The sequence below is a fragment of the Euprymna scolopes genome, chromosome 32 (assembly GCF_053919585.1).
Source record: "Euprymna scolopes isolate OS-2025 chromosome 32, ASM5391958v1, whole genome shotgun sequence".
In the NCBI taxonomy this organism is placed as follows: Eukaryota; Metazoa; Mollusca; class Cephalopoda; order Sepiida; family Sepiolidae; genus Euprymna; species Euprymna scolopes.
Window position 1 is genome coordinate 94,567,426 of NC_136513.1, and position 27,531 is coordinate 94,594,956.

At 37.1% G+C, this 27,531-nt stretch overlaps 1 protein-coding gene across 1 annotated transcript in view; it reads left to right on the top strand.

Moving 5' to 3' along the window:
- The first annotated feature begins 6,613 nt into the window (after nucleotides 1-6,613).
- LOC145256507 (leucine-rich PPR motif-containing protein, mitochondrial-like) overlaps nucleotides 6,614-27,531 on the top strand; it is a 139,121-nt gene continuing 118,203 nt past the window's right edge. Inside the window, exons 1-2 of the mRNA XM_080115478.1 lie at nucleotides 6,614-7,019; nucleotides 25,464-25,630. Of these exons, the coding sequence (XP_079971604.1) occupies nucleotides 6,838-7,019; nucleotides 25,464-25,630 (349 nt within the window). The 5' untranslated portion in view covers nucleotides 6,614-6,837. The remainder of the gene's footprint in view (nucleotides 7,020-25,463; nucleotides 25,631-27,531) is intronic.

Below are 27,531 nucleotides of genomic sequence, written 5' to 3' on the forward strand. Positions count from 1 at the left end.
AACGGCCTTGTGCCTAATTTGCTCAGTGGGGGAGCAAATAAATACCATCTGTTCCGGCAGATGCTGCAAGCTATGACTAGCTATGACTAGCAAAGACCAGATGTGGGAGCAACCCCACATGCCTGACCATTAACCAGCTCCCATTTCCCACCTCTCGGGAGCTGGTCCCCTTTTTCCCTTCCCCCTCCCTTCACTCCTCACATTAAAAATCGGCCTTGTGCCTAATTTGCTCGGTGGGGGAGCAAATAAATACCATCTGTTCCGGCAGATACTGCAAGCAAAGACCATATGTGGGGGCGACCCCACATATAAGACCTTGGTCAATGTAGGGGCAACCCTTCATACCAATTGTCACTATCCAGCTCCTCTACTCCCCGGGGAGTTGGTCCCCATTTCCCCTTCACTCCTCACATTAAAAATCGGCCTTGTGCCTAATTTGCTCGGTGGGGGAGCAAATAAATACCATCTGTTCCGGCAGATACTGCAAGCTATGACTAGCTATGACTAGCAAAGACCAGATGTGGGGGCAACCCCACATGCCTGACCTTTAACCAGCTCCCATTTCCCACCTCTCGGGAGCTGGTCCCCTTTTTCCCTTCCCCCTCCCTTCACTCCTCACATTAAAAATTGGCCTTGTGCCTAATTTGCTCGGTGGGGGAGCAAATAAATACCATCTGTTCCGGCAGATACTGCAAACAAAGACCATATGTGGGGGAAACCCTACATATAAGACCTTGGTCAATATAGGGGCAACCCTTCATACCAATTGTCACTATCCAGCTCCCCTACTCCCCGGGGAGTTGATCCCCATTTCCCCTTCACTCCTCACATTAAAAATTGGCCTTGTACCTAATTTGCTCGGTGGGGGAGCAAATAAATACCCTGGCCCTGTGCCGGCCAAACATGTGGCAGAAAATTGGGAGTGACTATGCACTGACATCACTCATTATGAACACAAACCATATCTGACTATGATTGACTGTGGGCCTGGGCAGTCAGCAATATGGCAAAGAATGAGGACGAAAATGGCCGAAGAAGTTAAGAAAATTGTTGAGGAGGTGTTTATGGAAAGGGGACCGGTAGAAGAAGTGCTAGTTGATAATGGTATGTCCTTTCGCTCAGAAGTTTTTAGAGAGCAATGTGCAAAGTGAAACATTAGGCAATATTTTCGAGCTGCGTACCAGCTGAGTAGCAATGGGATTATAGAGAGGATCCATAGTACTTTTTTTTTTCTTTTTTTTTTTTTACATGGTGGTCACCTGGAGGCCACTCGGGGTAAGGGTTATTGCGTGTACAGTAATCAATGGGATAGTATCGTAGTAATCATTAGTAATGGAGATTTGATAAAATGTCTTACTTAAGGGGGTGATTCATCAGGAATTTGTTTATGTTTGACTTGAAGACATCCAAGTTGTAGTCAGGTGGAAAACAGGCAAACGGAAGAGAGTTCCACAGGTGTGCAGTTTTAAGAAAGAAGCTTTGTTCATGGAGTCTACATTTTGATTTAGGTACAGATAAAGAGTGGAGAAAATTATTGACAGTGGTTTCAGCTAGACGGGTGTTTATCATGAAAGATTGGCGAGGGGAGACTAGAGATTGGAGCTCAGACGAGCACTTGCCATGGAAATAATGATAAAACAAACATAGGCTTGCAATGTCTCTTCTGTGGGAGAGAGGTTGCAGGGAAGAGAAAAGGGCATCCCCACTAAGCCACAAAGTCTATTTTGAACTCTGTCAAGGCAGGAGAGGCTGCTTTTAGCAGCTCCTGCCCAGATGTGGCAGCAGTACTCCATCCTTGGACGTACTTGGCTTTTATATAGATAGAGAATTGCATTAGCAGTGAGATATCTTCTGGAGCGGTAGAAGGATTCCACCATTTTCCCAGCGACCGTGGCAACAGACTTGATGTACGTGTTCCATTACAGATCAGGAGTAAAGATCAAACCCAGAAGCTTGTCAAAACATAGAGTCTCCCCAAGACGAGAGCCATCCATTTCAATTGATGTCAGATGGGGATCAGAGCATCGATGATGTAAAGATAGAAGCTTGGTTTTAGATGCATTAAAAGTAACCAGCCATGTCTTCCCCCACTGTACCACATGCTCAAGATCAGAGGAGAGAGAATCAGAAAGAACTTTGTGATTTACGCCCTTTGATGTGTTACTGTAGATGGTCATGTCATCAGCATAGATGTCAACGAATGATTTAAGTATGTGTTTTGGGAGATCATTGATGTAGATCAGGAAGAGAGTTGGGCCCAGGATTGACCCCTGAGGGACTCCAGCATTAATACTGTGGTCCTCTGATTTCTGCCCATCAACCGCTACTCTTATGAGCCTATCAGAGAGAAATGATTTAATAATTGAGAAAACATTTCCAGTTATACCGTCTGGAAATCTTGTGAAGTAGACCCTTATGCCATACATTGTCGAAGGCCTTTGATATGTCAAGAGTAATTGCCCTAGAAAGGAAACCTTTGTCAAGAGATTCACTAATCCTATGAGATATAACCGTTAGCACATCTGCTGTAGATCTAGCTATATAGTGTTTGCTGCGACAGCTTTCACAGTACTATAAAAGCTATTGCAGCAAACAGTCAAATTTCGGCCCAAGAGGTGGTATTTTGGCATAGCATGGTACCAAAGTCTGCCAGGATGAAATGTCAGTGCTACATCGAGCCATATTCACATACAAATAGAGACATCCATTGGCTGTAACAAAAAAGTGGAACAGAAATCTGTGGCAGTATCTTGAAGAGTTTCTTTGCTGGCAGAGGAGGAGGTTGAAGAAGTTCTACTAGAAGAACCAGATTTGGTGAAGAAATGTGAGTGAGTGTAAAACACAATGGAAAAGCGGTACTATAACTGAGGTACTCTGTAGCAGTAGACGGAATACCGCATCACATCTTGGATGTATGAAGAGTTTCTTTGCCGGCAGAGGAGGAAGTTGAAGAAGTTCTACTAGAAGAACCAGTGCGACGGTCACATTGTGAAGAAAACATCTGCCATGGATGGTGGACTATGAGATCGATTATTGATCTTAAAGATCAAGGGGGTATTTAATTAAAAGGCATCAAAAACATCAATACACATCTGTTTCTTGTGCAGTCCACTGTAAGCAAAAAGAAAAGAAAAGAAAAAAATGGCTGCCTTTTCAGTTTTATGCTAAAAAACAGGATGGAAGTCTAATTAAGAATTTGCTTGTCACCGCAGTTAATTAAGATGTGGATGCGCCTCCTTTCCATGATCCATGGCACCTCAGATCTGATGAAGTCCGAGTGGATCTGTATGTTAAAATGGTATCTTCTTTGGAATGGAAATTAGGGTGCTGACTACCAGATAGGGGCAGAAGTGTTTTTTTCTGTTTTGTTCCCCAGAATTAGTAGTGAGATTGAATGTTGATAATAACAGAAGGTGTAAGGAATGTTGAAGTTTTTTTGGTGCCACCCCTGGGAAGAAGACCTTGTCTGTAAAATCAGGGATGTCTTTGTTGTAACAGAACCAGCTTCGTTAAGACGTTGGTGAATCCTCTCAGAAGAAACACCAGCAGAAGATACACCAGCAGAAGATAGGTATGTCGTTGTGTATATTTGTATTATATTCATGGCCTGATGAAAAAAGAAAAAAAGAGTTAAAAAAAAAACCAGTTAAATAAAGGAGAGTTAAATACACAAATAGATAAGTAACACACAGCTAGATAACAGTAATATATATATATATATATATATATATATATATATATATATATATATATATATATATATATATATATATATATATACCCCCTTTATATATTTCTATCTGTGTCTATATGAGTAGGTAGTAGTTTGCTTGAAGCATTGTTGGTAAAGAAATATATAGATTTTTTTTTTTTTACTTCCATAATTCCGGTCTTTCCCTGCATTGTCTTTCGCTTTAAAAAAAAAAAAAAAAAAAAAAAATTATATATATATATCTACCCCCTTCATATATTTCTATCTGTGTCTGGTTGAACAGCATAAGCCCCCAAACTCCTACCACCTTCTTCTAATGTTTATTAAATCTTAAAACTTAAAATCAAAATTCTCCCTCATCCCTCTCTCTATCTCTCTCTCTCTTCCCCCTCCCTATATTCCTATCCGTGTCTAGCAGAATTTCTTAAACTCTCCCTAACCCCTACAACTGTCTAATGTTTATTAAACCTTAAAACTTAACGGTTGTCAATTTCCGCCCACCCTTTTTATTTTCTCTTTTTTTCGTGCTTCTTCTAATATAATTTTTCCAATCATAATAACCATTTCTGTAATGCCTGGTTCTGTGGAAACAGCTCCCAGACCTGGTCGCCCCACTTCTGCCATTGAAGACGTATCTCTCCGTCAAGTTGAGGCTGCCATTTTGTAAGATCGGCGCATTACTATTTGCCAAATAGTCCAAGATGTTAAAATTAGTACAGGGTCCGTGGAAACTATCATTCATGATCATTTGCATATGCATAAGGTGTCTGCCAGATGGATTCCCAGGTTGTTCACACCATTCCAGAAGCGAGAACGCATCGAGTGCTCGAAGATGAATTTGGAGATGCGCCAAGAAGATGAGTCAAAGTTTTTCAAAAGACTGATTACACAGGATGAAACCTGGGTCCATCACTATGATCTAGAGATCAAGGCCCAGTCAATGCAGTGGAAGCACTTGGACTCACCACCTCCAAAGAAGGCAAGGGTGCAGCCCTCCACTGGCAAGGTCATGCTCACAGTCTTCTGGGACCAGGACGGAGTTGTGATGACAGATTTCCTGGCAAAGGGTACCACAATTACAGGAGCCTATTATGCTTAATTTTGAGGAAATTAAGGGAAGCTATCAAAATCAAGAGGCGCGACAAGATCAGCAAAGGTACTCTCCTCCTGCAGGACAACGCTCCGATCCACAACTCGCATGTCGCCAGATCAGAAGCATGGGCGTGTGGCTATGAAATCCTTCCCCATCCTCCCTACACTCCTGACCTTGCACTCTCTGACTTTCACCTCTTCCCAGCCATGAAGTTGTTTTTGAAAGGAAAGTGTTTCCCAGATGATGCAGCCTTGATTTCTGAAGTCACATCATGGTTGGAGGACCAACCTGGCGTGTTCTACGAAAACGGTCTCCAGAGCTGCATCAAACGATGGGAGAAATGCATAACTCTTGGTGGTTCCTATGCAGAGAAAGACTAATAACTTTCGTTGCTCTACTGCTATGGGAAGTGGGTCAGGGGCATTACTTATTGCACGCCCCTAGTAGGAATGTTGAATCCTCCAACTACATCCACAGTAATTACTGCCTTCAATAGTTGTTGCCGTCTCACCACGGTTTGGCCAACTAATCCTCTGACTGGCTTTGGGTGAGATTGAACCACTACCTTCAGACAATGCTCACCTGAAACTGTAGATACTCAGCATCTCTATCCACTATGCCTCAAACAAAATATGAAAAATGTGGATTTATAAGACCAAAAAATTCAACCTTGATTGCCCTTCGGGGACGTGGCACAGTGGATAGAGATGTGGAACATCTACAGTTCCAGGTGAGCCAGTCAGAGGATTAGTTGGCTAAACCATGGTGAGAGGACAGTAATTGCTGTCAATGTAGTTGGGGGATTCGACATTCCTATCCGTCGCGGTTAACCACCTGACAAAGGCCAGAGAAATAATTGGCTGAAACGTCGTGGAACAACAACTACAAGATGAGGATAATAGTCCACAAATAATTAAATAAAATTATCGAAATGTTTTATTTTTTTTTAAAGAATCATTAAAAACACTTTTCGCTGTCTTCTTATTTTTTTAAAAGAATTATTGAAAACACTTTTTAAAATCTTAAAACTATTTTGGAAATATTGGATATATTTTTTTAATGATGTTTGAAATTTTTTTATATTGATTTTAGTAATTTCATTTGTCATTTTGATTTCAATAATTTCATTTTTATACTTTCATGAGCATGTGTTTATTATATAAATTCAAATAAAAAAATTATTTTCAAAATTTAAAAAAACTTTTACTTTTACAATTTTTTAAATATGTATTTCTGAAAAAAATTCAAATAAAATAAAAACTTTTATTTTTTTAATTTTGTAATTAAAAGTGCAAATAAACACTAATTGTGTTATTTTTATCAATATAATTTGTTAATTTTTATTGTATACTTTTCAATAATGTTTTTTTATTATATTTTATTTCAATAAATCGTTTCACAATAGAAATACTGAAGAACAATAAAAGTAAGGGAACTGATTTTCCTTGTTACCGCTTCCGGTAGCGCTATGCCGGAAGTTAGGAAGTACGTTAGCTGACTATAACCAAGGCCTTCTCTCTCTCGGTATCCGTGCTACAACCATTGTACCAGTCAATGGAGGGGAAACCCTCTATACTGGGACAATTATTATTTTTGGTAACCAGAGTGCCCCCTTTTTGCTTTTAGGGGAGCTGGTTTTTACCTCACATTAAAAACGGCCTTGTGCCTAATTTGCTCAGTGGGGGAGCAAATAAATACCATCCGTGCTACAACCTTCTGGCTTTTAGGTGAATCTTCACGCAGGTCAAGGACGATAACTGGATATGACAAACACTATTAATTGAGTTATCGTCCTTGGTAGCTTCTGCGTAATTACGTAAATAAATGTTATTTTCACTAAAACTTGAAATATCACTTTTCTTCACAATGATAAATCAGCAGAAAATAAAATTAGAAATGCATGCACAAGTTTTAGCATAATTTTACTTATGTTATTAAGTACATTGTATTAGAAAAAAAAAAAAAAACACAAATTTATTACCAAAATATAGGGACGAAAAAAGTACGAAACGACGGCGTTGAAACTAAATTTATGTGTTTGACCGACAGTCGCCCTTCATCAAAGGACGATAACGAAAAGGAACTAAAAAAAAACATGTCTTTCGTTCGTGCTTCACGTTTTTGTCGGGCTTTACCGTCACTCATTTCTCTTGTCCGGCAGGAAACATTGTCTGCTCCTTTCTCATATGGCCGAATCAAAACCTTACCTCTCAGGTAGGAATCATAAAATTGTTTATTTTAATAATTCTTAGCCAAACATCGACATTTCTCACTCAACCGGCGGAAGCAACAGGGAACGGAAAAAAAGCACATGTTTTCTATAATTCTCTTTTTTGATAATTCTATAGGAGGGGACCCATATCGGCCCGAATTTTTTCAATTGTTGTTTACGGAATGGGTCGGAAATAGTCGAGATCGTCGCCAAACAGTCAATTAGTACCGACATTAAATAAAACAATTTTTTTACTGTCTTTCATTGACTTAAAGTTAGGGTCAATTCCCCACCCCCAAATGTGTAAAAAGAAAAAAAAAATTATTCCAATTATATAGTGAAGCAACATTATCATTTTTTTTTCTGAAGTTTTTTCTTAGTTGAGGAATTTCTGAACTGTAACCTAACTTTTCATTCGTAGGTTCTTTCTTTTCTTGTGTCGTTTGCCTTTTTACATTTTTATTTCGCGGTTTTCAAAACCATAAACTGCTTCGGCCATTTCTGATCGCCATCGCCTAATTGCAATCGAAATCGTGATTATCTTTACCATTACTGTTTCAACTCCACTTCCGGTTGCTCTTTCGTTTTTAATTGAGTTTTTTTTCGATATCTTTTGTTTATTAAAGGAAGCTGCTAGCTTTTGTAATGTTATTATTTAGAAAAGAACATCGGTTCTTATTCAAATTTATCCTTATGGTGGCAATTAAAAATAAAGAAAACACAAAAAAATCGGTAAATTTATACAAACACCGTGACAGCGAATTAACCTAAACCCTAACCCTAAACCCTAACCCTGGTTTCCACTTTAACATTTTCCTTTAAAATAACGACTTTTAAAGGTTTTCGGGTATGCGTAAACGCAACCCCGAGACACTACGCACAAGCGCGCGCGTATCAAGATGGCCACCCAGTAACATAAGAAATGGCATTGCTTCATATCCGAAAAACTACTTATTTGTGGAAAATTTAAATGCGATGTTCGTTTTTAGCATATCCAAAAACCACTAAAAGTCGTCATTTTAAAGAATAATAATGTTAAGGTGAAAACCCTGTAAAAAAATTTACCAAAACAGCAAAAATAACGGTACTTACTTAATCATGTCGAAAATAGTACATATCCAAAAATTACGAAAATTCATCGAGTAGAACAACTGTTATTGTGTTTTTAGTAAAAAGTGTCACTATGGTATAAAACAGAACGTAAACTGGTTCTCCTGGTTCTTTTGTCTCCCAATTTTTCGTCTGCTAAAATTTTAATCACATGATTACGGTGGAGCACTGGAGCGGGAATAAAATAAACCATTCATTCAAGTGCCGCTTACGATATTAAAAATCACTTTATTGGTACTTATGTTACCGGACTGGCAGGTGTTGTGTAACTATTCGGTACTTTTGCCTAACAATTTGATAAACAAAAAAGATATTGTAAAACTTGAATTTAACTTGAAAATATTATTTAAAAAATAGCACAGGAACAGGTATTATTATACAAACACCGTGACAGCGTTACGGTTAGGTAGCAGTGTCAGAAATTTCGTGAAAATAGTGAATAATTCCACCCCATCTTTCCAAGCTTATAACTCCTCGAAAAATGTAATTCAAGCCCTAATTTTTTTTTTCAATTAAAGGAGTAAGGACCAAGGTTTTATTTAAAAAAAAAAACAAAACAAAACAATGTGTTTTTTTTTTTTTAAAAAGGTTTTAAACTTCGGACTTTACAGGTAAATTTCTAAAAAACTGATTTTTTTTTTTGTTTTAAATTTGAATATATTATTTATTGACCTTTTCTCTTCAATTTGTGATATATAAACCTATTAAACATAAATTAATTATTTACTTTTTAATAGACATTTCAAAATGAGAGGCGTAAATTATTCGACCCCCTATCTTTCTAAGCTTATAACTCCTCGAAAAATGTAATTCAAGCCCTAATTTTTTTTTCAATTAAAGGAGCAAGGACCAAGGTTTCATTAAAAAAAAAAAAAAAAGACAAAAAGAAAAAATGTGTTCTTATAAAATAAGGTTTTAAACTTCGGACTTTACAGGTAAATTTCTAAAAAACTGATTTTTTTTTTTTGTTTTAAATTTGAATATATTATTTATTGACCTTTTCTCTTCAATTTGTGATATATAAACCTATTAAACATAAATTAATTATTTACTTTTTAATAGACATTTCAAAATGGGGGGGGGCGTGAAAATGGGGGGGCGTGAATTTAAAAAAAACGTTTGTCTAAAATATTATATTCGGTTTATTGGAAAGAACATAAAATTTCACATTGACCCTGAAAATATCGTAAAAATAGAATCAATAGAAAAATTTTGATAGATTTTTAAAATTTAAAAATTTAAAAATATTGAGTTTAAAAATTGAAAAATATTGAGTTCGGAAAATTCATTACTGTTTTAAAAAAAAAATAAAAATATTTTTATTACTTTTAAAACAACTGTAATAGTTTATTTTGGAAGTATAATCCATAAAGAAAATAAATAACCCACTTTTAACAGAGAAATTACGAGATTTTTATATTGTATTCGCAGTTTCGTGTTAGGGGTGTCAAAAATTCCTACAAAAATTCTGATACTGCTAACGGTTAGGGTTGGGGTTAGGGTTAGGGTTAATTCGCTGTCACGGTGTTTGTATAGTTTTACCCAGGAACAGGAGTGCATGAGCATCACTTTATTTTACATATTTCTTTTGTAAAGGACCGAATGAATAAATTTACAATGATTTTTTTTTTTTTTTTTTATAATTACAGATTTAAATCATTGTGAATTTTTTCAAACAGTCTTTTATCTCGCTAAGTCAATCCCTCCTCATCCCCAAAAAACATATAATAAAATGATTTTTATATCATAAACTGCTTAAGCAATTTCAGGGACTGACTCCGTAACAAGATGTATTGGATTGTGTAGTGGACTTTCGGTCAGCGTTCAAGTTGTGGATAACTTGACAAAGACTAAAGTTAATATTTATTTTATTTGATAAAATAAAATTACACAAATAAAAATGTGGCACAAGGCCGAAAAAGGGGGGTGGGGGTTAATGTTGACCTAACTAACATAACGTTAACTTAACTAGACTCTTTCACCAAAATACCAGAATCACTCTGTGGGCATCCTACTTAAAACCCGAAAGTTACAAATATATATACATGATGTGGGGGGGTTGGGGATAAAAATCTTATTTACAAAATTGGATGAAAAATATACAATGCTAAAAGGTGGTTAGTAAAAAGAACCCCCTCACTACTAATTGTGGCGGATAAAAAGCTTTGCCAGTCGAAAAGATGTAGGTCCCACGAAAACTGACTTTATACAAACACAACAAAAATGGCCCACATCTCTGGCAAAACAGTTTATCCGTCACCTAAGGGGCCGGGATTGGGGGTTATCGAACCAAAAGTGGGAGGAGAAAAAAAAAAAAAAAAAGGGACGCTGGGACAGGGAAAACCAAAAAAAGGGGATTGGGGCGATGATAGCATGTATACTCTAGCTAAGTTAAAAAACGAACAAAAATGCCTAACTAGCCTACTCTAGGAGGTCCGATGCATGTCTATGTTTGATCAAGTTACCCAAAATCCTTAAAAAAAACCTAAGCCACTCAAAAAAGAAATTCAAGATTAGCTCCATTCACTTTACACAATCGCGAAACTTTCACCCACCTGTCGTTGAAATTCACAGGAGTGAGTTTCACCTTCTCCAGCTTAATTCGCATTTTCAATCGATATTTGAAAATGAGGACAAGCTGGGGAGCAGTGAAGGTCTCACCTCCGTAAACCTCCTTCTGTCGCGTCGTCCAAATCACGCCTCTCATAACTGCTAGTAAACACAGAAAAACATAGCGTTCTTCTTTCTTCATGGTCGGTGCCCAGTTGCAGCACGGGGAAACCGACTCCAGCACAAAAAACCGCTCGCTCAGCATGTGAACCGTGAAGCCTTCAACTAACTCACACAACGGTCGAACAATGGCGCAGTGGAAGAAAGTATGATCAAGGTCTTCCTCCCATTCTCCGCATCGGACACAATTGGGTGTCTCCGTAAAACCCGCTGCGTAAAGTCTTTTGCCGACCCAGAGGGCATTTCGTATTACCAGCCAGGTGAGTGATGCCTCGTAATTATCGAAGCAGCTCGACCCAGGCGCCCAAGGCCATATTAAGCGGCGCTCCTCCTTCGTAAAACCGAACTCCTCAATCTTTTCGTCTCGAACGGATCCCCTCACTAAGGCCCGATATAGCGCCTTGCGAGACAACAGCTGAATGTCAGAGAGACTTTCTTGGACCCGTAGAAGAAATCTCAAGGCCTGCCGACACTCGCGATAGAAAGGCACTCGTTTCGGAACAACTTGTGTGCCTCCCCTCTAGCCGAATGCACACTCTCCAAAGCCTGAAAGGCTTTCTTAGTGTCTTCTATCCAGAAGACACCGTTTCCCTCACTTGGTGTACACATTCGATCCAGGTATATCAGCCTAAGAGTGTGTCTACGTATTTGCACACTAGGCATACCCAGACCGCCTTCAGACGGATGCAGGTAACAGACCTCCCGAGTAACCATGGCTTGCTTTCCGCGCCATAAGAATGCAAAAAGAGCACGCACCAGATCAACTAGTGTGGTCTCCGGGAGTGGAAGTACTGATAGACGGTAAAGGATCAGGGGGTAGATATGAGAATTGCATACCTCCGCCCGACCCTTCAAAGACAGATTTCTCAAGGCCCACAAATGAGAGTCGACCTTGACCGCTTCCAATACCTCCGACCAATTTTTCTCCAGCTGGAGACCGGGGCCAAACCAGACACCGAGTAGCTTGCATGGCCCATCAGTCCAACCAAAGGGTCCCTGAAGGGGCATACCCCTCCAGGCACCGATACGTAAGCCAATAGACTTAACGTAGTTAATTATGGCCCCTGTGACCTTGGCATACCGACTTGTTTCTATGTCAACGACTCTAATCTCGGCACTGCTCGTTACAAGCACAGTCACGTCGTCAGCATAGGCGGTATACTTTACCGGGGTAGAGCCACCTGGCAAAGTAATCCCGCGAAGGACCGGATTCACCCGAAGCTGGCGCAAATATGGCTCAAGTGCCAGCACATATAACATTGGGGATAACGGACAACCTTGACGGATCGATCTTGTTAACATGAAGGGTTTCGACCTCACCCCATTCACTTCTACCATAGCACCAGGGTTGGCATACAAGAGGCAAATCCAAGAGCGAAACTGGGGACCAAACCCAGCCGAGCGAAGAACAGCCTCTAGGTAACGATGGTCTACTCTGTCGAATGCTTTGGACTGATCTAAGTTGATCAGCGCGGCTTCTGTGTCGACTTTTTCTACGATCAAGCGTATCGTGTGCAAATTGTCTTGAATCGTCCGGCCCTTAACAGAACAAGTCTGTTCGGGACTTATTAGACGGTGTAAGACAATCTGCAGACGATTTGCTAAGATCTTGGCCAAAATCTTTAACTCTGTGTTTAACATCGTTAAGGGCCGGAAATTACCTATCCCATCCCCTCCATTTTTATCTTTGCGTAACAATTTAATGATCCCCCTGGTAAAGTACTGAGGTATGCACCCGTTCCTAAACCAGGAGTTAAAAAGTACGGTCAGCAAAGGGATAAAAATGGGCGACAGCCTCAAATACACCTCGTAGGGCAGACCATCTATCCCAGGGGTCCTGTCTAGCCCGACCTGTTTCAAGGCCTCAATGACTTCTTCCTCTTTTATGCTACCTTCACACCTAGCTGCTTCGGTCGCCTCCAGGCGAGAAAAGTCGGCTAAATAGGTGTCAAACTGTTCAATAGTCAGACCGGGCTCCTTGGTAAAAAGTTCCTGAAAATGAGTCCGAAAACCCTCCAAGATTCCGTCGTTTGAAGTTACGGTTCGTCCGTCCGGCAATGTGACACTGGCGATGTGTCGATCTGCAGAACGTCGAAACTCCTCCGCACGCAATGACGCGGCCATGTTTGTTGCCTCGTTTGGCGCTCTTTTTAATCTAGCCCTAACTAATACTCCCTGGTCCTCCCTGTTATCCAAGGAGTCCAGTTCAGCCTTAACTACAGTATAGCTAGCACTATCCCCCTCCTCCACCGCCCTTTCTAATCTATCTTCTAGCGCCGCTTTCGCTGCTCTAGAACTACGTTTGAGCCGGCGACTAAAATCAGCAGCGAAGGACCTAATGACTTTTTTAAGGTTGCCCCACCACTTATTCCCGATGATAGCCCCCGTCAATTCCCTCTGTATTGTTAGTAGAAGCTGTTCCCGGAAGTCCTTAACATCGAACAACGACGTGTTGAACTTCCAGTAACTAGCCATCCTAGGTTTAACACTATCTAAGTTTACTCGAACCCGGACAAGCCTGTGGTCCGAATAAACTATACTATGAAAACTTGGACAGTCTAAAAGCCCTAAGTCGACTCTCCTAACTAAGAAACGATCGATGTAACTCGAAAGTTGCACCGAATCGGAGCCGCGTCTACCTGTCCAAGTCCATGCTAAATCCCCGGGTTTTTCGTTCCGAAATTTATCGACAAGATCAAACTTGTCGACAAAGTCTCGAAACGCTTTAGCATCCCGGTTCTGATTAGTATCCCTTCTGGTATTAACCCCGCGATCTAACTCGGGATCCAGGACCGCGTTCCAGTCTCCCGCTAAAACTAACCGTCGAGACGAATTCATGAAAGGCTCGATTCGCCGAAAAAAGGAAACTAGCTCAGTATGGTTATTGGGCGCATAAACCCCAATAAAACGAAATGCCACATCCTTTACGGTAACATCTAGAACGAGCAATCTTCCCTCTGGATCTGCATAAATAGGGTCACACGACGCATCAAGAGTGCGCTTAACTAGCCAGGTAACCCCCCTTGCATGGGTATCATAATGTGCTGAATAGAGCTGAAAGTCTCTAAGGAGCACACCCTGATAATCACTAGGAATGAAGTGAGTTTATACAACAAATATCCACACCAAGGCGTTGAAGGTCGCGTGCAACTCGAAGTTTACGAGAGGCGTCCCTCAACCCTCGGACATTTAAACTAGCTAATCTTAAGGAAGCCATCTTGAGTTACTTAGGGTTGAGAAACCTAATCAAACATAGACGGTGTCAAGACACCGACAGCTGTCCCCAATGATCCAGTGGTCATCTCAGTGGTGATAGACCCGTCAGGGGACAGACCGCCGATGTCTAGGGGGAAGGTTAGTTTAACTGCCCTATAAAGTGAAGGATGGAGTTTGATGGGGACCCGTCCAACACACTGTTTTCTAATTTCGATTAAATCGTTGTCGTTGAAATAGGCTGCTGGAGGATAAAGGTTGAAAGCAGAGTTTGCTTCCTCCAGCATAGTCCATAGTCCTTTGGCCTCCTTGCGTTTCCTGACAACTGTTAGTATATGGTTTGTTTTAAAATTTTCAGGGTTAGTAATGTCTTTTTTTTGGTATGATTTGAAAGCGAGGAGGTTTCTGTATTCTTTCCTGCTATGGGACTTCATTATGTTCTCTACCTCCGCCGTGATCTTGCACACATCCTTCCCATTAAAGAAGGGTTGTTTTTTTTTCCTTGATTCAGTCTCTACAGAGGGGCTTCTATGTCTTTTCTTATCTGAGGGGGGAGGAGGGGGCATGTCTGTTTTCATTGGAGAAGGGGGAGGGGTGTTCTTGGGCGTGTTGTTCGGCGAGCAGAATGGTGACGGTTTGGGGGTCTTTTTGGAGGGAGAACCTAGAGATGTCATTTTGGTGTCTCTATGGGGCAGAGAAGCTTTAGTTAGGGTCCAGCTTATGCACAAGACTGACACCAGATTGAGCTGGACTGAGGGCTTGTATTTATGTACAAGCATATCCAATCAGGTGATTCAGCCAATCATAATCCAAAGAATAGACTGGCCCATGTGTGCACAATGGAATCTCCCATTGTGCCATAAATAGTTCACCTCTTTCATGAGAGGTAACTTTAGTCTTTGCCAAGTTATCCACTTGAACGCTGACCGAAAGTCCACTACATAATCCAATAGATTTAGGCAAGCCTGTTCCACTGCAGATATCCTAACTGTAATCTCTAAATGTATATACCATTCACTAGACAAAACAGGGGAGGGTAGAGCGGTAGCTCTCGATATATCTAAGGCTTTTGACAGGGTATGGCATGATGGTCTTCTAAGGAAATTAGATCATGTGGTATCACTGGAAGAATACATAATGTAATTAAATCCTTAAGTAAGAGAAAAATCCAGGTTGTCCTTGACGGTCGTACATCTAAACAATATGATATAAATGCGGGAGTACCTCAGGGGTCTATCCTCGGACCTTTATTATTCTTGATATTCATAAATGACCTCCCTAATAAAATTGTTTCTGAGATGGGTATATTTGCTGATGACACCACTCTCTATAACAGATGCGAGGGGAAAACAATTGAACACATATCTAAAGAAATGGTAGAAACACTAGAGGATGACCTCTAATCTGTAGTGGAATGGGGACAAAAATGGATGGTCACATTCAATGCTGCCAAGACTAAACTTGTTTCCTTCAATAATAACAAGAAACCTTCTCTACCACCAATAGCAATGGCCAAGAACACATTACCTGAAAGTACTTCCTTTAAACTCCTCGGCCTAACGTTTACAGAGAACATGAACTGGAATAGATACATTGAGAGCATTGCCAAGGCTGCTGCGAAGAAGCTGGGCTCTCTCTACCGTGCTACAAAGCTACTTACGCCTGAAAATATCCTGTACCTCTATAAAGCCACCATTCACCCATGTATGGAGTATTGTTGTCATATTTGGGCTGGTGCATCTGCTACTTGTCTCTCACTCCTTGACAGGGTTCAAAATAGAGTCGCCAACCTGATAAGTCCCGAACTGTCATCTAAGCTTCAGCCTCTGTTCCATTGACAAAATCTTGCATCCCTCTGCCTGTTCTACAAGTATTTTAATGGTTAATGCTCTGACGAACTACAAGCACTTGTACCCCCTCGAATGTGAAGACCCCCAACAAACCGGACAAGCAGCTAGATCCCACCCCTTCACAGTAGAGATCCCTAGGTGTAAGAAATCATTCTACTACAATAGTTTCTTCCCCAGAACAGCTAGACTTTGGAATTCCCTTCCGGGATTCTGCTTTCCCAACTGTACTGACATGCAGAAGTGTAATGTGAACAAACATCTTGCTACTCATCTCCCTTCATAATACCCCTGCAACTTATGCCCCCGATAGTAGCCCCCTACTTCAAAGTGGCACTGTGCCTATTTTGGGGTGAAAATTGAATAAAAAACAAAAAAAAAATCTTTTTAGTTTATTAAATTGTTAGGTGAAAGTACAGAATAGTTACAAAACACCAGCCAGCCCGGTAACATAAGTGCATAAGTACCAATAAAGTGATTTTTAATATCATATTCAGCTAAATCCATAACAAGCGGCACTTGAATGAATGGTTTATTTTTATTCTTGCTACCCTGTAATCACATGATTAAAATTTTAGGAGAAAAAAGGACCAGGAGAACCTATCGACCATTGAAGTGGCAAAAAGGGAGATAAGTATGTCCCTTATATTCACAATCTTCAAGGTATTCACATGTAGGGAAATGCAATTCCCCCATTTCCTGTGAAAATTACTTTTAACTATAAATAATTTTCTACTTGATGAATTTTCGTGATTTTTGGATATATTACTAATTTCAACGTGATAATTAAGTAAGTACTGTGATTTTCGCTTAAAAATATTTAAATATTTTGAAAATCGATCTGTTGACTATCTTAACAAGCACCCGTAGTTTTTTTTTTTTTTAACTAAGAAAATAAAAAATTATGATTTTTAACGATTTTCCTACTAAGCTATATTGAACATAAGGCTGTTCGTCATCGCCAACAAAAACACTGACTTGCTTTGTTGTAAAATTTAATTTTCTTGAATAAAAAAAATACTCGATCGATTTACATAATTTTTGGAATACGACATCTTTGCTTGGTAATGAATGCGTACATCATATGGACTTTTCTGTATTTTCTTTACTTTTAGTGCTTATGCACTTTTGTTACCACACTATTTTTAAATAGTTTTTCAAGTTAAATTCAAGTTTCATGATTTTTTGGTTTAATTGTTAGTTGAAAGCACAGAATAGTTACAAAACACCCTCCCTTCCCCATGTTAAGAATGGCTTCCAAAATAATGCCATTATTTCAGCATGGTAACAAAAGTGCATAAGTACCTTACTTTTAATTGCGGCCATAAGTTCCATTCTAAATAAGCACCAAACCAGTCGTAACATGGAGATGGAGCAATCGTAAAGATAACCGAAAACATTCAGGTTGATATGGATCCTTTTTAATAAAGGCAACATCTTTTTAAAAGATGGAGTTTTCTTTATTGATTCCTCCCCACCTCCGTTTCTGTTTTATTTTTATATTTGGTTAATTACTTATCGCTAAGTATCGATTAATTAATTTATCATTAAAATGGTGTTTCTTTTAATTCAATTAATATATTTAAACCACAATACTTGATTTTTTTGCCTTTTAAACTTTAGAAATGACTTTCTCATCATGCATGACATGTGCATATTGTAAAAAGTTACCAGCACTTGACACTCGACCTATAGGAAATGAAAAGGTGACATATGCAAGATATTAAGACGTGGTCAAATCTGGACGTATAAAAAGTCGGTATTTCTTTCATCGGTGAGAACGTTTTTTTTGTTAACTCTGAGTTGTTTAAATGTATGGTTTACGGTTCATTTTCGTTCATTGTATTTCCTTCCACTCGCTTGGAATATTCCGGTGGTTTATATCTGCCGCTGGTATATTCTGAGCCAAACTCCTGGAAAAACAGCTCAGAAGTATCTCTGTCTAAAGTAATGCTGAAAAAAGAATATGTCAGCTTTGTGGATGTCTTGTATAATTTTTGATTTTTTAGTTGGACACTTAGCCAACTGCCCTTTATATAATAGAAGATGTTAAATGTGGTTCTTTGATACAATAGAGTTGCATAAAAAATGTTTTTAAATAATAATTAACTTTTTTTTTACTTTAAAACATAAATTAATTTCTTATCGATTTGAATACTTTGTTTCAAATCTAAATAATTCTGTTAATGGAATTATAGACACAAAATAAATTAGAGTGAAATGGGTTTTGATATGGTGTGGTCCTTTATTTAATAAATGGGTTTTGACATGGTGTGATCCATTATTTAATAAATGTGTTTTGATATGGTGTGATCCATTATTTAATAAATGTGTTTTGATATGGTGTGATCCATTATTTAATAAATGTGTTTTGATATGGTGTGATCCATTATTTAATAAATGTGTTTTGATATGGTGTGATCCATTATTTAATAAATGTGTTTTGATATGGTGTGATCCATTATTTAATAAATGGGTTTTGATATGGTGTGATCCATTATTTAATAAATGGGTTTTGATATGGTGTGATCCATTATTTAATAAAAAAATTTATGAATTATAATTATTGACCTTCAGCTAGCCTTGTTTTTTGATTTATTTATGAAGATGGTGACTGTTTCTTGGTAAGCAAAAATCTTGTTGATCCTCATTGATGTCAGACAATGTAATGCCATAGTATTAAATGATGAATGTTTTAGAGTTCAATTCAATGTATCATTATGTATTAACCGGGATTAATAGGGGGCAAAAAGACGTTTTAATACTATTTTCATAAAAAAAACCCCCAGAAAATAGCGGCATTAGGGGCGCACAAACCTGGAACGGAAACCATTAGTACTGAAATAAAGTAAAGTTTTGTATTGAATAATAAAAATAATTTATTTACAAAATTTTGTTTAATTTCAATTTAACTCTGCTCCATTTTTACATAGAGTAGTACTTCTGATCTGTTAGACATGATTTTGTAAATGAAATGTTTCTTCATTTAATAATATATATATATAAGTGAAAATGTCTGTGTACATTTCCCTACTAAATAACTCTGTCAATTTTCAGCCTAGAGACTCGAAATTTGACATAAGGGGTATTAAGATTTTGGAAAATCTTTTTAATCGGTTTTAGGCCAAAAATTTAGCTTTCAAGAGGTTCAACGGTTTGACATTTGAAAACTCTACCAAATTCCTCCACCAATTTTGGGTGTAAACACTTAAAATTTTAAATGTAGGTTACTTGAACATGGATCAAACTTTTTAATTTGATTTGAGTCCCAAAATATAAATGTTAAGGGGTCAAAATTGGGGTCAATTTTAAAAGAAATTTGATCTCTGTGGTCTCTACCAAATTATTCAGCCAATTTTTGGTCTAAACATTTGAAATTTTACATATTCAGAGATAGGGCAAGCTTTTTAATCAGTTTGGGTCGAAAATTTGAGTTGCCAAGGGATCAAAGTTCAAAAGATTTGACCTTTGCGGTGTCTAGCAAACTACTCCGTCAATTTTTGGTCTAAACATTTGAAATTTATACATAATGGGTATTCAGACATGCGGCAAACATTTTAATCAGTTTTGGGGTGAAAATTTGTCTGCCAAAAGGTCAAAGGTGAAAGAGTTGACCTTTGCAGATTCTATCACATTCCTCCGCCAATTTTGGGTCTAAAGACTTGAAATTTTAGATGTAGGTAGCTTGGACATGGGTAAAACTTTTTATTTTGATTTGAGACTAAAATATTAAATGTTAAGGGATCAAAATTGGGGTCAAAGTTAAAAAAAATTGACCTCTGTGGTCTTTACGAAATTACTCTTTTGGTCTAAACATTTGAAACCTTACATATTCACATGTAGGGCAAGTTATGAACAGTACATAGGGCCCGAGCAAAGCCGGGCTGAACTGCTAGTATATCTATAAAAGTGAAATTGTCTGTCTGTTTGTGTGTGTGCATTTCCCTACCGAACTACCTTGTCAATTTTCAGTCTACATACTCGAGATTTGACTTAAGGGGTATTGAGATTTGGGAAAAATTTTTTAATCAGTTTTCGGCTGAAAATTTGGCTGCTAAGGGGTCAAAGTTCAAAAGATTTGACCTTTGTGGTCTTTAGCAAACTATTCAGCCAATTTTGGGTCTAAAAATTTGAAATTTTACATAAAGGGTATTCAGACATGCAGCAAGCAATCAGTTTTTGGGCGAAAATTTGTCTGGCAAGAGGTCAAAGTTGAAAGAGTTGACCTTTGCAAACTCTACCAAACTCCTCTGCCAATTTTGGGTCTAAAGACTTGAAATTTTAGAGGTAGGTTACCTTAACATGGATCAAACTTTTTAATATATATATATACATATAACAAAGAAGTTATGAACAGTACATAGGGCCCGAGCAAAGCCGGACTGAACTGCTTGTATATATATAAATCAATTTTTATCACTTATACACTATTTTTGGCACTTGTGTATTATTATCATGGAACTACAATTTTGCTTTTAATTTGAAGATTTCAGAAAAGGGGAGACAATTCAGTTTCAGAACAGGGCAAAAAACAAAATTGAAATTGTTCCATATGTTCAAATCTCCTCTGTATGAAGTTTCAAGTCTCTAAACCAAAAATTTAGAGAAGAGTTTTGTAGAGACTTTCCACACATACAGACAAAGGCACTTATATATATATATATATATATATGATTTGTGTGTGCTAGAATTTTTTCATCCTAAATGCTATGCAATTATGCAGAATGTAGAAAATATGCATAAAAAGAACTGATGTAATATTTAAATGAAACCAGTCATCTAATTCGAAACCATAAAAATGAACGATTAATTAATGAAAGTTCGTTTTTCAAAGAACATGCAAATTAGTTAACATGTACTTAGTAGCTCGCATATCCATGACTGAGTATATTAAGAAGTTCATTTTAATCATTTTTAAATAGAAAAAGTAGGCTTTTAATATCAATGTCAGTGTGACGAAAAGCTCAACTTTATATAGATACTAGCATGGATGCCCGGCGTTGCCCGGAGGTGTGTGTGTTAAGCAAAAAAAAAAAAAGTGGTAATAGGAAGCCAAACTCGAACCCGTACCAGGAAAAGAACGTGAAAAAAAATGTGACGTCTTTGCTGTTACGACGACCGCCAAACTGGAAGTGACGTAGGTTTAAATTAAGTCTAGACAATCGAAAAGAGATGACTTTTGAAAATATCAGCGAAAAAAGCGACCCCTCCCTGTAGAAAAGTGTCCAGTTGAGGGTGAAGAAATTAATTTTTTTAGCCAATTTTTCGGTATTTGTCGTCTGGAGGGTTGAGCTTCAAAACAATACTGATCTTGTGAAAATCCGTCGCCTCTGTCGAAAGTTTTAGGCAGACATGCAAACATACATACATAGATTTAGATATTTGTAGCTCAAATTTTTGACCCAAACTGATTAAAAAGCTTGCTCTATCTCTGAATTCCCTTTATGTAAAATTTCAAATGTTTAGAAATTGTCTGAGTAATTTGTTAGAGACCGCAGAGGTCAAATTTTTAAAAACTTTTACCCCTATTATGACCCCTTAACATTTATTGTTTTGGGATCAAATCGAGTTAAGTTAGATCCATGTTCAAGGAACCTATATTTAAAATTTCAAGTATTCAGACCCAAAATTGGTGGAGGAGTTTGGTAGAGTTCTCAAAGGTCAAATCGTTGAACTTTGACCTCTTAACAGCCAAATTTCTGGCCAAAAACTTATTACAAAGATTTTCCCAAATCTTACTACCCTGTATATCAAATTTCGAATCTGTAAACTTAAAATTGACAGTTATTGCATAGGGAAATGTACACAGACAGAGACTCACTTTTATAAATAAATGGATGTATAAAATTGACCTTGTCTGTCTGTCTGAGGAACAGTCTCTACCTAACTCCACTGTCAATTTTTGATCTACAGACTTGAAACTTGATATATAGGGGATTTGAACATGTGGAACAAATTTGATTTGATCTTTAGCTGGTAAAAATAGCTGCTAAGCGGTCAAAATTGAAAAATTGTAATTTGCTAGGCATAAATCAACTTAAGTGCACTTCTATGTATATGCAAATATACATTAAAAGTCGGTAAAATTTTAACATTTTCTTATCCATCTGATGATAGCTCAAATGGCAACAACTAAAGCTGGAAGACTAAATGTTTTAGTTTCAATTCTAGCTGATGGCACCCAAGTCATTGAAATCTGTATTGGGTACAATATAATAATCAAAAGAGAATTGACTCTATAATAATACATACAAAATTTACATGAATTAAAATATTATATTTAAGCATATTTTATGATTGAGCAATGCCAGGCGACCTGCTAATATTTAAAGCCACCATTCGCGATGTGTGAAATAGTGAACCAATCCTATCCTCTTTCTATTGGACAGACTGTAAAAATGAGTTCAACTTAATGTCTCGTACTGCCTCTTGTCTTATTATCAGTGTTGCATCTCTCTGCTTGTTTTACAAATAATTGAATGGAATGTACTTACTGCACATGTATCCACTTAATGTAAATACCCCTGACAAGTATTAAAATTCCACTCTTTCATTGTCAAGTGTCTCAGATGCCAAAAAAACTCATAGCTTCTTTCCTTGAACTGCTTACATTTGAAATTCTTTCCTACTTCCAATTTCCCCAATTGTATCAACATGCAAAAATTTAAATGTAATACGAACAAGCATCTTGCTTCACAATATCCTACTTAAGATGCCCCCTTTAAATTTGGTTCATAATTCACAGTAACCCTTTACGTCTCGGTGGCAATATGTCTTGTTTGGGATAATTATTAAAAAAAAAATTTTTTTTTTAATAATATAACTAAATAAATCTACCACACAATGTTTTTTTTTAAATTTTTTTTATAGAACATGAAAAAAACGTGACGTCTTTGCTGTTACAACTACCGCCAAACCGGAAGTGACATAGGTTTACAAATTAAGTCTAGACATATACATTATTCCTTAATTGGAATTCATTTTTAAGATGAGCATTAGAGTTCAAAATAGACTTCGTAGCCTCGTAGGAGATGTCCTTTTCTCTTCCTTGCAACCTCTATCTCACAGAAGAGATGTTGCGAGTTTGTCTCTGATGTATCGTTATTTTCATGGAAAGTGTTCGACTGAGCTTCAATCTATGGTTCCCCCTCGCCAAACTTTCACAAGAAACACTCGTCTAGCTGTAAACACTATCAATAATTTCCCCCACTCTTTATCTGTGCCTAAACCTAAACGTAGATTCCATGAACAAAGCTTCTTTCTTAGAACTGTACGCCTGTGGAATTGTCTTCCGTTTTCCTGCTTTCCAGCTGTCTATAATATGGTTGTCTTCAAGTCCAACGTGAACAAGTTTCTGATGAGCCGTTCCACTTAAGTTAACAAATTTACCGAACTTCCATTACTATCGATTACTATATTGTCCTTTTGACTACTGTACACTCTTTAACCCTTATCCTTGAGTGGCCTCTTGGCCTTGATAATGTGGTGATACCTATGTAAAAAAAAAAATATATTATTTTTATTTCGGACTATTATTCTCATCTTTTATTAGTTGTTGTTTTTCATCTTTTATTGTTTTTTTTATTCACAACGTTTCGGCCAACTATTCCTCTGGCCTTCGTCAGGTGGTAACCGCGACGGATAGGAACGTCGAATCTCCTAACTGCATAAAAATGCAATAAAAGATGAAAAACAGCAACTAATAAAGATGAGAATAATCAGAAATAAAAATAATTAATATAAGTCTAGACAATCGAAAAGAGAGGATGACTTTCGAAAATATCGGCGAAAAAAAGCGATCCCTCTCTCTAGAAAAGTGCACAGTTGAGGGTGAATGAATTAATGTTTTGAGTCAATTTTTCGGTATTTTCATATATACAGAATAAAATCAAGGCTTCAGTTTGAACTTCGAGTTTCCTGAGTTTGATGTGAAAATTTCTGAGTTGAACAAAACATGAGGTTGAAAGTTACATCAGCTGAAACATTCCTCCTCCATTGAAGATATAAATGAAGTGTAGTACCAGAATAGATACTACACCTAGAATTATTTTTTATAAAAAGACAAAATTTTAATCAAATCAAGCACAAGAGTATTAAAAGTATAGGAAGTGAGGATGTCATTGGTCATCCTCTATCTTACGCTTAACTAGAATCATTAGTGACGATAATATTATATTTAGTCTTGTTGTGCTGTCATACATAGTTTACTATTTATATACATGTCAGATTAAGGCACGATCCCTAGCTGCTGCTGATTCTCTATCCAGGCAATCTCAGTTCGTCATTCCAGCAAATTCTGATCCTAGTAGACTTGCAGTTTCTTATATATGGCTGGTTTAATGTTTGTAGCGTATGTGGATTAGTTCCCATATTCTACTGTTTTCCTTAAGATTCAGCCATTTTCAGCATTATCGTCTGTAGTATAGTCTCCGTCTTCCCCTTGGTTCCAATTTCTTCTAGTCATTCCCCACACCCCCCAAATTCTTTGGGATTGTTTCTAGTGCTCCTACAATTATTGGTTTTGGCCAAGATCAAAGTGTAGTATCTGTTCTTCAGATGCTGCCATTCCATTTCTTGTTCTCTTTCGGTGGAGGAGAAATCCTTCACGACTGAGACAATTTTTATTTTTGTACCTTTTCTCCACATTAAAAAACGACCCTGGTGTCTAACTCTGTCCCGTGGGGAGGCATTTTAAATAGGTACAATTATTGGTGTTATATTGATTTCCATCATGTTCCATATTTCTTTTAGTTCTCTAGCAAGTTCTACATATTTTTGTTTTTCTATCTTTTTGCTCTCCACCCCATGGTCTATTGGGACAGCAAAATCTACAATATGGCAGTTTCTTTCCTTCTTGTTAATTATTATGATGTTTGGTCTTCTTGCTTGGATGAGTTTATCTGTTTGCATCTCCATGTCCGAAAGGATTTTGTACTTTTTTTTCCAGTACTGTCTCTGGTTTTTGCTTGTGTCATTTGGCCACATGTTCGAGGTGCAATCGTTTGCAGAGTTCCCAGTGCACTGCCTTCCCCATGCAGTCGTGCCTGTCTTTATATTCTTTTTGGACTATTTTGCTGCATTCACCTATGTGATTTATTATATATATATATACTCGGGTTTTTTATTCAAAAGTAATGGACTAATGAATTCAATGAGGTTGTTAGATAGTGCTCAATAAAAAGAGCTGATAATACTTGTTTATTGTTATATAAACATGCTCACATCCCGCTGCTACAAATAGCCACTTGTTTCAATCAAACAACAGATATCATCAGGCAGCGACTTGACTATTCAAAAATTCAATGAATAATCTAGTGAATGAATAATAGTTTATTCATTGAACTTTTGAATAGTCAAGTCGCTGCCTGATGATATCTGTTGTTTGATTGAAACAAGTGGCTATTTGTAGCAGCGGGATGTGAGCATGTTTATATAACAATAAACAAGTATGTATATATATATATATATATATATATATATATACACGCACACACACACACTTTATATTGATTTTATTTTTTTTTATTTTTTTTTTTATTTTATTAGGGGCCTGACCACCCAAGCTGAAGCTGTCCAACCAGTTGGGAAATTTACTCCAAGACCAAGTTCATCTGTTAATCGACAAATGATCATTGTGGAAACGAACCTTTATAGATATGGCCGAGTATCACTTAATCAAGTCAATGGACTCATCCAAGAAATTGAAAAAACTGGTATTTGTTTTATTTTTGTCGTCATGATGCCATCCTCCCAGGCATTACCTCCACTTTTTCTTTTTTGAAGCGTATAGCGTCGTAACTGTTTGAGACTATCCTGTGTTATGAGATTATCCTCCCAGGCATTACCTCATTCGAAGAGCAGTGTAGTATATGCTCGTTCGTCTTTGCAGGAGCATGGTATTGTTTGTAAATTTAAAAACTGCTGAGTTTTGAACAGAAAATTATGGCAACCCAGAAAGAAATGCCATTTTTTTTTTTTTTTATGACAAATGCAATTTTATTATTTATACTAATGAGTCATCACATCAAATTTAAAAGCCACTCAAGGATAAGTGTTAATGAAATGGATAAATTGTCAATTAACTGAAGAATATCATAAGAGGATTGAAAATTATGAATGAAATGACCAAAATTAGATTACTTATGAAGATGTCTTATCAGATTGGATTTGAAGGTGATCATGTTGTAGCTTGCAGGGAAATAGTCCGAGTAATGTGTTCCCCAAATAGGGAATTTTTGAAAAGAAACTGTTTATGAAATTTCTATTTAATGTTAGGCACAAAATTGAAGAAAGAAATGTTCTTTTCAACGGTTGTAAATGAGATGGGCGAGTTCTTGCTGTGGATGTTTTACTGGGTGAAATCAGAGATTGAAGCTCAGTCGAACATCTTCCATGAAAATAACGCTAGAGTAAAGAAAAACTAGGAATGTCTCATTTTGTAAGAAAGAAACTGTGAAACACCCCTCTCTAGATTTTGAAGTCAATTTTGCATTTTTTTAAGAAAAAAATGCTCAGAGTGCCTATTCTCTGGACACAACAGCAGTACTCCTCCATCTTAGGATGCATCTGGCTCTTTAGGGCTCTACAAGCAAATTTATCTTCAATTAATCTTTGATAACTAAATATTTTCATTTACTAGCCAAGTAGAAGAGTTAATAGTCAAACCCACATGATTTTTAGAATATGACATCTTTGTTCCATGACAAGTATGTACATCATAAAAATGTTTTTGTATTTTTTTTTTTAAATAAGTGTAATTCTAAATTAGCACTGAATTTTATGTTGAAATTTAAATGTATGAACATTAAAATTTTTTCAGATGTTTTTTTTAAACAGCCTTGTTAAAAAAAGAGTACATTGTTCTATTAAACCTTTCATTGTTTAAATAATTTAACTTTGGTGTTTTTATTAAAAAAAAAAAATGGAAAAAATATTTTTCATTCAGTAATGAGCTTTGGAAGATTGTTGTTTAAAAAAAAAAAAAGCAATCGTGAAAAGATTTTATTACTTCTAGTTGTCACTTGAAAAAAATCACTCGCAAATGTGACTGTTTTATTCATAATGCAAAGCCCTGTTCTTACATAAGGAGAATATTGTGTCAAAAGTCAGGTATTTACTGGAGCAGTAGAATGATCCAACCATTTCTATACTCACCTTAGCAACAGATTTAATACAGATGATACTGCTAGAAAGAAAATGGGCTTCTCACACCTGCTGCTATTAAAATAAGTTATATTTAACTTTCTAGCAAAAAGATGGAAACAAATATGTTGAATTTTTTAGCAGAACAAACATGGATTTCATAGAGAGTTCCGACATAATGAAACGGATACAAAAGACAAATTGTTCACTGACTACCATGCTTGTCAAGCGAAACAGCAGCACCACCTTGTGCGTTTTGGTCGACTTGTCCTTTGATTGCAGAGTTGTGCAAATATGAAAATGAAAATATTAATAAATAAAATGGCGTCCACCCACGGAAACATTTTGACATAAAATAAATGGCTGTGATCAGTTCTGGTGATGTGAGTTTCAAATTAGATATTCAACAAACATGTTTTTTACTAACAAAACTATTTTTGTGAAATCAATTCATTATGAAAGTCTTTGAATG